Raw genomic sequence first — 10576 nt, forward strand, 5'->3', positions numbered from 1 at the left:
AGGTAAATATTTAAAACTTAACATTTAAATATTAATATTTAATAGTTAAATTTTAAATTTTAATCATGCATATGAAAACGAAAATTTTCAAATTTGAAGTTAATATTTAAATTTTCATGTTGGTTGAATCTTTTCTGGCCCTTGATCTTAATCTTTTGGTGGGGCCATCCTGATCATTCATCTCATAGTGAGACTTCATCTTGTTTTGATAGTTTAGCTATTATAATTTTCTACTTGATATTTTCCATCAATGGGGATCTTATTAAAGCTTAGATTTCAATACCGAAGTTGAAATCCATTAATAAGCAACATTTATTGAATATACATGCTCGAGTATAGACTCGAGTTCGAACTCGTAGCTCAATAAACTCGTCTCATGAGCTGATTCAAAAGTCGAGTTAGAGTCAGTTCGGCTCACTTACACCCCTAATGAGCAGAAATTATTCTATGCGGGGATCCGGCGAGAACCGTCCGAATTTGTTGGGCTTTAGCTTTCCTTTTTCAGACTTTTGGAATACTCAGCAAAATGACAGCTAATATGCAATCATGAATGCATATTTGCAGCTCTTTTGCTGTGGCAAATATACCTTCATTATTGCATATTAGCTGTCTTTAGCTGAGCATTTATAAAAGCGTAATAAAAGAATATAGCAAATTTGGACGATTCTCACCGTCCGATTTCCTCACAGAATAATTTCTATCTAATGAGCAACATCCAATTATATTAATATATTTATCTTTTCTCCTCATGCAGCAATTCGTTCTACAAAGATTTGAGATTGAGAAGCCCTCAGAACAGTGAAAACGTTTCGGACCGGTCACCCTGTACATATTTTCCTCGCCCCCTGCTTTATATTCGTCATGGATCATGCATTCCTGGCGGCACCGCCTCCTCTACCGCCACTTCGCTTCCTCTCTCCTTCCGTCGTCTTCCTCCAAACCCCTCCACTCCGTCTCTTTTCTCTTCTTTGACCCTGAACAGGTCTCCACCTCTTGCTCTTCTTCCGATCTCTCATCAATATCATCCCTTCTCTTCTCTGCCCCATCCCTCTCCGCCACTACCCAAATCCACGCTCACCTCACTAAATCCGGTTTCCTCTTCTCCATCCACACCCTTCGCCACCATCTCATCTCCTTGTATTCATTCTGGCGCTTCCCTTCGTACGCCTTCAAATTGTTCGACGAAATTCCCCAACCAGGCGTGATATCATGGTCCTTCCTCATCTCTGCTTACACCCGCAACGGTCAATGGCGGGAATCTCTGCTTTCTTTCTCCAAGATGCGATCTTCCGGCGTTGGTTGCAATGAGTTCACTCTTCCATCTGTTCTCAAGGCCTGCTCGGCCTTATCGGATTTCAGTACCAGCATTCAAGTTCACGCCATTGCAATTCTGACCGGATTTGAATCCGACCCATTTGTGGCAAACACTCTTATAATGTTTTACGCTGATTTCGGCGAGATCTTGGACTGTCAGAAGCTGTTTGATGCTATTTCTGGCCGAAATGTGGTATCTTGGAACGCATTATTTGCTGCTTATGTGAAGAACGACCAGTGCGAGAAGGCTGTTGAGTTTTTCAGGAAAATGTTGGTGACTGGAACAAGGCCAAATGAATATGGGTTTTCTATTATCTTAAATGCCTGCACGGGCTTGCAGAATTTAGATTGTGGGAGGATTGTTCATGGTTTTCTTACTCGGCTTGCTTACGAATCCGACCGATTCACTGCTAATGCACTTCTGGATTTGTATGCAAAAGTAGGTGATACTGAGTCTGCCGCCCTGGTTTTTGAAGAGATATCTCAGCCTGATTTAATTTCATGGAATGCTTTCATATCAGGTTGTGTTCTACAGGGGAAGGACACTCTAGCTGTGGAACTGTTTTATAGAATGAAAGAATCAGGAATGCTAGCTAATGAATTTACTCTATCCAGTGTCCTGAAGGCTTGTGCTGGGACTAGTATGTTGGATTTGGGTCAGCAGATACAGGCTTATATGATCAAATCTGGCAGTGATTCCGATATCTTTGTCGGTGTCGGTCTTGTAGATTTGTATGCAAAGTGTGGGCAGAGCGAAGACTCATTGAAGGTCTTCAATTTGATGCCAGTGCGCGATTTGGTTGCATGGAACGCCGTTATCTCTGGTTACTCTCACAACGGTAATGACGCCCAAGCGCTGTCACTTTTTTCGACGATGAGAAAGGATGGACTTGAATTTAACAGAACCACTCTAACTGCAGTTCTTAAATCTGTTGCTAATTCACAGGCATCTAAAGCTTGTAAACAAGCTCATACTCTTGCCATGAAAGCCGGGCTTCTCTTGGACAATCATGTTGTAAATGGCCTTGTTGATGCTTATGGAAAGTGTGGCTACTTAGAAGATGCAGGAAAAGCCTTCCAGGAATGTCCATTTGGCGATATAGTCTCCTTCACATCAATGATAACCGCTCTTTCTCAAAGTGGACAGGGTGAGGAAGCCATGAAACTCTTCTGCGGGATGCTCGAAATGGATCTAAAGCCGGATTCATTTGTATGCAGCAGCCTTCTTAACTCTTGTGCAATCCTATCTGCCTCTGAGCAAGGCAAGCAGATTCATACTCATGTGGTTAAGATGGGTTTCATGCTTGATAATTTTGCTGGTAACGCGCTTGTAAACATGTATGCCAAGTGTGGAAGCATAGAGGATGCAGCCTTGGCCTTCTTTGAGATTCCTGAAAGGGGAATTGTGTCATGGTCTGCAATGATTGGAGGTCTGGCACAGCATGGTCATGGAAAGAAGGCCTTAGACTTCTTCTATGGAATGCTCAATGAGGGTGTGCCTCCAAATCACATAACACTAACAAGTGTTCTCTGTGCTTGCAATTATGCTGGTTTGGTTACTGAGGCTGAGAAATATTTTAACTCGATGGAGGAGATGTTCGGCATCGAACGAACCCTCGAACACTATGCATGCATGGTTGATATTCTTGGTCGTGCTGGTAGATTGAGTTCGGCGATGGGGCTTGTTGAAAGCATGCCATTTGAAGCAAATGCTGCGATTTGGGGCGCACTGCTTGGTGCTTCCAGAGTTCATAATAATGTTGAAATAGGAGTAAAAGCAGCTAATATGCTCCTCATTCTTGAGCCAGAGAAGTCTGGAACACATGTGATCCTTGCCAATATTTATGCATCTAATGGTATGTGGAAAGAAGTTGCTAGAATGAGAAAATTGATGAAAGAAACCATGGTGAAAAAGGAGCCCGGGGTGAGTTGGATTGAAGTGAAAGATAAAGTCCACATCTTTTTTGTGGGTGATAGAAGCCATGAGAGGAGCAAAGAGATATATGCAAAGCTGGAAGAGTTGGGTGATTTGATGAACAAAGCTGGGTATGTTCCTATGGTGGAAACTGACCTCCATCATGTGGAAATGTGGGAGAAGGAGATTCTTCTTCTACAGCATAGTGAGAAGCTTGCAGTTGCCTTTGGGCTAATAAGCACTCCAGCGAGTGCCCCAATCAGAATTATGAAGAACCTTCGGGTTTGTAGAGATTGCCATGAGGCATTCAAGTTTATCTGTAAGATTACTATGAGGAAAATAATTGTTAGGGACATCAACAGGTTCCATCATTTTGAAGATGGATCATGCTCTTGTGGGGATTACTGGTGATAATACTATTTGATCTTGTTTTTAGAGCCTAGAAGATATCAGCATTGGTTTGATACTAATTTCCATGGATTTTTTTAATAGAAAAAACACAATCTTTCTGATCAATGGTAAATTTTTAGGATTTTATTCTTTGTTCTCCACAGTAGATTTTGTTGAACATCTTGAAGGCTTTTGTCATTTACAGATTCGTGTCTGTGTATATTGAAGTTCAAAGTTTCTTCGTACTGATAATGTTTTTAACTTACAGCAGTTCTGTATAGGTTTGGTTAAATACAATATTACAGCAAATCAAAAAAGAACAACCCTAACTTTCTGCTAGCCTAAGTTACCAATGATTGCAAAACAGGCGTGACTTGATGTTTGGGAGTACGCCACTAAGCTAAGCACTTAGCATCCACTAATTAGTTTTAATCAAAAGTATTTTCTCATCATACTGAGAGGTAATTAGTAATATGACTTGTGCCTATAAAAAACATAAATCGTGCCATAAAGTCCTATAAAATAAGGGCAAAATAAAGGGCAAAATCTCTTAATAGTATCTTATTTGTAATATAATATGTTTTCTAAAAAATTAATCAAATATAAACTCTCTTAGAAGAGTTGAGCTTGTTGGATTAATTGGAACCTCAGGATCAACAATGCCCTTAGGGAGATCAATCTATTTACTTGGAGAAATTATTCTGTGCGGAGACCGGACGAAAAGAATCGTTTGGATTTACTGCGTTTTTACAAATAGTCTCAAAAGGTCAGCAAATATGTATTTATAATTGTATTTTTGCTGTCCTTTTGCTGAGTATTTGCGCAGCAAATATGCTACTAATTGAATATTTATTACCCTTTTGTTGCGCTTTTATAAATACTCAATAAAATGGCAGCAAAAGTGCAATTATGAATGCATATTTGTTACCCTTTTGCTATGTATTTGCAAAAGCACAACAAAATGGCAACTAAAGGGAAGCAAATCCATACGATTCTCGCCATCTGGTATCCGTACATAATAATTTCTCCTTGGCACCTATCTTTAATTTTACTGTCCTTAAAGGCAACTTCGATTATAAATTTTAACTATATACTTAATCTTTTGTAGAAGTATCGGATTCTTACATTTGTTAGTGTGGAAGAAAGGAGAAGCTAATCTAGAAGAATTTCAACTTTGAAATTAGTGGAGTATTTCATCCCATTGATAGAAAGGCTTTACAAAGCAAGAGATAAGGAAGGAAATGAATAGAAAAGAACCTCTCTAATGTTTCGTTTGGGACGACTTTTTTACTGTTTTTTAAATCAAATTTCTAATACAAAAATTAAAACTTTTGTATTAAAAAGCTGCTTTAATAAACGATAAAAAAGCAGTTCCAAACGAAGCCTAACACTCATATTTAAAGACTTTCCGTGACGTTCTATCTATGAAAATGTCAATACAATGCAATTAATCATAATTTATGTGTTAGCTCCTAAGGATACATTCTGAATGTTAATCATATTTTTTTTTTTTTCTTGTAAGAGTATCTTTAAAGAGAGAAGAATGGTGCACCAAATATACACCTTAGCCAAGTTCAACCAATTTCATTGAACATAATAGATTGGAATCATGGCTGTTCAGCTACATAAGAAATTAATAATATGTACTCAAATGGCTATATGCTAACTAAGTTCATTTTATAGTGAGCGCTTACTAAATTTTACTATATAATTTGATTAATTTCACATTCATTGGCCACTTTTTTATTTGTTAATTATGTATTAAACCCAAGCCTATGAACAGGCAATCAAAGACTTGGACACATTAAATTAGGGGTGTCAATTTTTGACACGACCCGAAACCCGACCCGAACCCGACCCGAAAAAATCCGGGTTTGGGTCAACCCGAACCTGAAACGGGTCGGGTTCGAGTTGACCCAGCAACCCGAAATTGAACCGAAAGTGACACGAAAACTCATATTTCACCCGAAAACTCGAGATTGGCCCATTTTGACCCGCTTTTTACCAGAAAATTGAAGATTGACCTAATTTTTGACCCGAAAACTAGCAATTTTGGGTCAATCCCGGGTCATTCGTGTCGGGTCGGGTTGACCCGGACCCGAATCAGTTCGGGTTCGGGTCCGAAAACCGGACCCGTTTTTAAAAACGGGTCGAGTTCGAGTTGACCTGAATAGTGCCGGGTCAATTTCGGGGTAGACCCGTTGACCCGAATTGACACCCCTACATTAAATCATTAGCTTCAACTTTATCCTTCATGACAATACGATAAAATCTCTATGTTTCTATCTCCATATTCTCTTAATTTTAATCTAATTTTATTAATGAAATACTAATATCACCCACAAACATATTTAGGGGCTATTTGGTTGAAAAACCAGTATAGTGTAAATAATTTTAATTCATTTTTAAAGTAAACCAAACAAACTCGCTCAATTTTGAGCGAGAACTATTTACACTACAAACAAGCTCACTTATTCACCGCCACTCACCAGCCAACATTGGCCGCCGGCCATGATGCCGCCGCCGCCTCCACTCGCCGCCGTCCACCACAACCACCGATAACCGCCGCCGACCATCATTGAAAACTACTGCCGCCGCGCCCACACCAACTGCCATTATTTTTGAACTTTATACTAAATTCATTATTTCAAACCAAATAAAAAAAAATCATTTACTTTACATTCATCCAAATAACTTCAGAATATTTATTTACACTGAGTTCATTTTTTAGCCAATCAAACAAACCGTTATCCAACCAACATCCTAATGTACATATTAACAAATAAAAAATTATACCAAAATACATGTATAACTCATATACACATGAAGTTAGAGTCAATCTCAAGCTTGTTTCATTTGATCCAGCCCTAACTCAAATTAAATTCAATCTGACAAAGATCTAACTCGTCAACCAGCTCCTTGTTTCTGATATGGAAAATATTTGCAAATCCAAAATCATTTAACTTATTTAGCGATCACCAATCTTCAAGTCAAATTCAGTCCTATTAGTAGGTTCATTTGATACTATTTTACTATGATGCAGGCCATGATCAAATAAAAAAAAATTTTTTTGATGCAGGCCATGATCAAATCTAAAATTTTCAGCAATAATTTTCAAAATCTTTGTCAATTTGACTTGTTTACAACCACAATGTAGATTTACTGCACTGTAAAGCAGGCTTTCCAGCAAGATAGTTCAAATGTAAAATTTATACATTTCTATAAAACTTGTATCATTAGCTGCTGCTTTCTCACATCTTTGTTTCTCTATATCTCACAGAAGTTCCAGCTCAAAAGTAATAAGAATTTGTTTCTTAACAAAAGAATTAATATAACCGAATCCACATAGTTGGGAGAAATTTTTCTGTGCGGAGTCCAGACGGGAAGAACCGTCCAGACTGTGAATGTACACACTGTGTATACTGATTTGATATACATTATATATAAATATGTACATAATGTGTACACTCACATATTCGGACGATTCTTCCCGTTCAGATTCTGCACAGAATAATTTCTACATAATTGGATACATGTTTGATGTTGTTATTGTTAGTTACAGTTCACAGACAAGGCTTGGCTTGAGCTACTCATGGTTGAATTGAAAATAGAAAATAATGAATAACTTGCTTAAACTTTTAGAGCAGAAAAAAAAGGCAAAACAATTAACCTCTGTATAGGCATGTCTCTGGAGTTACCACAGAACGTACACAAGACTTTTATATAATAAAAAGTTCAGTTGGAAGAACTGCAGCTAATAACAAGAAACCAAAACGGACCATCCTTAAACAACAAATCAATTTCTAAAAAGTGACTATGCAGATAAACTTTAACATAGACAAAGAGGAACAGAGCATAAGTATAATAAGCAGGATACCATTTTTATATCACCATCACAAAAAGGTTCTAAAATTCCTCAAATCCTTCCTCATCACCTTCTTCATCAATCCTTTCAACATGTGACCTCCAGGCTTCCATCTATGAAATCAAGAACAGATATAATTTCGGATGAGGTTACTACATATAGATTCTATGTTGACAATACTTGAAAAGGGTCAAAAGAAGAAGCTATCATAGCAAAAAATTGATATCAACTTATTATAGCTAATTTCAGATAGTTTAATATAATTCGTAGGACAGAGTAGGGAATGGGGGAGAAAGCTGAATATCAACTTAGGCTTCGTTTGGGACGGCTTTTTTATTACATCTCAAAACAATTTTTTAGTATAAAAATTTTAATTTTATACTAAAAAACTGCTTTAAGAAGCAGCAAGAAAGCCGTCCCAAACGAAGCCTTAGCTATAAGCTTTTCAGCCGGATCACCTGGGCATCAGAAAGCCTCAACTGCCTTGCAACAAAAAGCACATTAATAGGCTTTCCTTCGGGTCCTCCAAGCACATTTCTTGCAACTTCATCGTAGTTCACTACACTGACTCTGAAGCCATGATTCAGGAAAAGCTTTTCCATCCACCTTTGTGTAGCAAGCTGCACGAAGGACCAAAAGTTTATCAGCAATAAAAAGGATAACAAAAGAAGACATGCAATCTGTAACTATATATTCATATGCTAAACTTACCTTATTATCAAGTTCAGTGCCGAGCAAGCAACCAGGCAATTCACCAATGAAAAGGCAGCCTTTCATGGCTAAACTGCTAACTGTAGATAATATATCCTCAAACTCAGCCAATGTCGCCAGTGGTAGCCCCTGAAATGAACGCAAGCCTCAAATGTTTTCCCAATCCTTAGAAATGACAGTTATGACATTCTTCTTGAATAAATATGAAGAAACGTATCTAGAACTAGGAAATCTAAGAGAAGACTTCCTCTAGTGCGTCACCTTTAACGCATTTTCTACAAAAAGACAACTGAACTAGCTCTATTTACTTTGTTTAGTATGCACATAAAACTTACCAAAAGAAAAGTGTTGGAGAAATTTTGTCATCCTCAATGGATTGTATATTTTGTGATCGAGCACGACATAGAAAATGATATATTGTCTCAAAAGTCAAAAATATCATTTTCCTATGGACTCAATGATAGAATCTACAATTTGAATTTTAAACAGAAATTTTCCCACATTCAATATTTAGCTGAATAGGATTTATTTTATTCTGGTGTACAAATGCTCATAAGGACAAACCCCTATAGTTAATTATATCTCAAGTATTTGATACTTGAGAAAACTTTTAATTAAACCAGTTATTTTCTTTCCTTTGAAGATCATCAAAATATTGACTACAAATCTTCATTTTGAAATTTACGAAATTCTTGTTTTTTTTTTTTCTTTAGGAATTTCAAGGATGAAGAGATCAACTTTAATTAGATTTTCGGAATGAGAGCCAAAGGAGTAAAGTATGGGCACTTGATTCTAAGGAAGCTCAGAAGTGCTCGGACTATCCTATATTAGGTTTTACGTTTTAGAATCAAATTTTATTTAAGTTGATTATTTTTATTTAGAATGTTAAGGCTTACATTCCAACTACACGTGTTGGAGGAAATGCCCAAAAGATGATGGCTTATTAAGTGACTTAAGTCAACAACTGCCTTGAACCCTAGAACTAAGATGAAGACTACTAAGGGGTAATGTCTCGAACCTAAGTCTAACAGAGTACAAAGAGACTTATAAACTAAACCTCACCTGAGACATAGCCAACCCAAACTCTGAATTTATCATTCTGCTTAGAAAGAGTTACCAGCTAAATCCACCGAAGCGCTTTTAAAATTATGAAATTCAGCCTCAATGCATATGAATAGTGGGAAATGTTATTTTATTTAAAGAATAGAGCTTATAACTTGGCTTTGAAGCCAAGACGCCAGAATATGTAGGTATGCACATGTTGACTCACATAATGCAAATTTTGTTATCTAATCCTTAAGTAGAAGATTTTGTACATGTGACACATTAGGTTTTGCATGATTATTTTCAATTTTGGAAAATTTAGTTCCTTGAAAGGAGCCATGCAATTTTTCTTTTCATTTGAAAAAATATGATTTCCTATGATTGATTTTAAGATTGTTTACATCTTAATGGATAGAAAAGATAGTTTTATCCTAAGAGCCTTCCACATCAAACATATCCAGGCCACACCCAAGCAAAGCAGAAGAAGAAACTGTTATGCTTGAACCGGCCCAGGAGGGGCCGGCTGGACCCGGTTCGACCCGGGTCTACACCAGGCAGAGGCGGAAACCAGGAAAGGAGGGGGGCGGACAAGGTGGGCCCTACTTGGGGCTGATTTGATTATGTGGGAGGAAAAATTTTGAATGCAAAGGGCTGTTTAGGTATTTGGTAGGAATCCATTATTGTTAATTAGGAGGATTAGGAGGGAAAGGGGGTTATCTTGAATTTGAATGTAATTGGAGATCTAGGGTTTCTTGCTTGGGCTCTTGGCGTTGCCGGAGATTGTCGGAGAGTCGTTCTTCCTCTCGAATCGAAGAACATTGTATCTTGCTTTTGTTTTGATCATCTACTAGTGGAATATAAGTCCATTGCTTGTGTTTCTCTCAGATTTCCTACAGATTTCTCTGTTTTCTACTATTTTCCTGCGTTTTGGGCTGATTTCCTGCTGAAAAACAGCAAATCTATTGCTGTTTTCCCCACTCAAATCGATAGGAATACTTGGATCTAAGTATTTCCTATCAAATTGGTATCAGAGCGAGATCCGGGCGGTGGAGGGCTGTTTTTTCCACTGTTTCGCTGCAGATTTTCGCAGATTTTGGGTTGTCGGAGGCTATTTTCCCCTGAAAACAGCAGTTTTTAGGATATTTGAGAGCAGCAGTTGAGTAAAACAGCAGGTTTTGACTGTTTGGAGCAAGGTTTAAAATTGCGTAAGTAAGCCTCGAGGCATTTTTCGTCTGTGAGGCGAGGCGTAAGCCACGAGGCGGTGTGAGGCGTAAGCCTAACCGACGAAGAATTGCGTAAATGAGAATTTAAGGGTTTTAGCAAGTAAAAAATAGTAA

General features: G+C 37.8%; 2 protein-coding genes across 3 annotated transcripts in view; one reads left to right on the plus strand and one right to left on the minus strand.

Annotated features, from left to right (window-relative positions):
* Nucleotides 1–341: 341 nt before the first annotated feature.
* Nucleotides 342–3813, plus strand: LOC110104423 (pentatricopeptide repeat-containing protein At5g04780, mitochondrial). Its single transcript, XM_020833527.2, has one exon. It carries the CDS (start codon nt 869–871, stop codon nt 3638–3640), a length of 2772 nt encoding a protein of 923 aa, XP_020689186.1. The 5' UTR covers nt 342–868; the 3' UTR covers nt 3641–3813.
* A 3457-nt stretch (nt 3814–7270) lies between these two features.
* LOC110104429 (putative S-adenosyl-L-methionine-dependent methyltransferase Mflv_5024) overlaps nt 7271–10576 on the minus strand; it is a 26944-nt gene continuing 23638 nt past the window's right edge. For both annotated transcript variants that reach the window (XM_020833535.2, XM_020833534.2), the window contains exons 5-7: nt 8196–8324; nt 7943–8104; nt 7271–7597 (exon numbers count right to left, since the gene is read on the minus strand). In XM_020833535.2, coding sequence (XP_020689194.1) covers nt 7526–7597; nt 7943–8104; nt 8196–8324 — 363 coding nt within the window. In that variant the 3' untranslated portion in view covers nt 7271–7525. The remainder of the gene's footprint in view (nt 7598–7942; nt 8105–8195; nt 8325–10576) is intronic.

Source organism: Dendrobium catenatum, unplaced genomic scaffold (genome assembly GCF_001605985.2).
Source record: "Dendrobium catenatum unplaced genomic scaffold, ASM160598v2 fragScaff_scaffold_104, whole genome shotgun sequence".
Classification (NCBI taxonomy): domain Eukaryota; kingdom Viridiplantae; phylum Streptophyta; class Magnoliopsida; order Asparagales; family Orchidaceae; genus Dendrobium; species Dendrobium catenatum.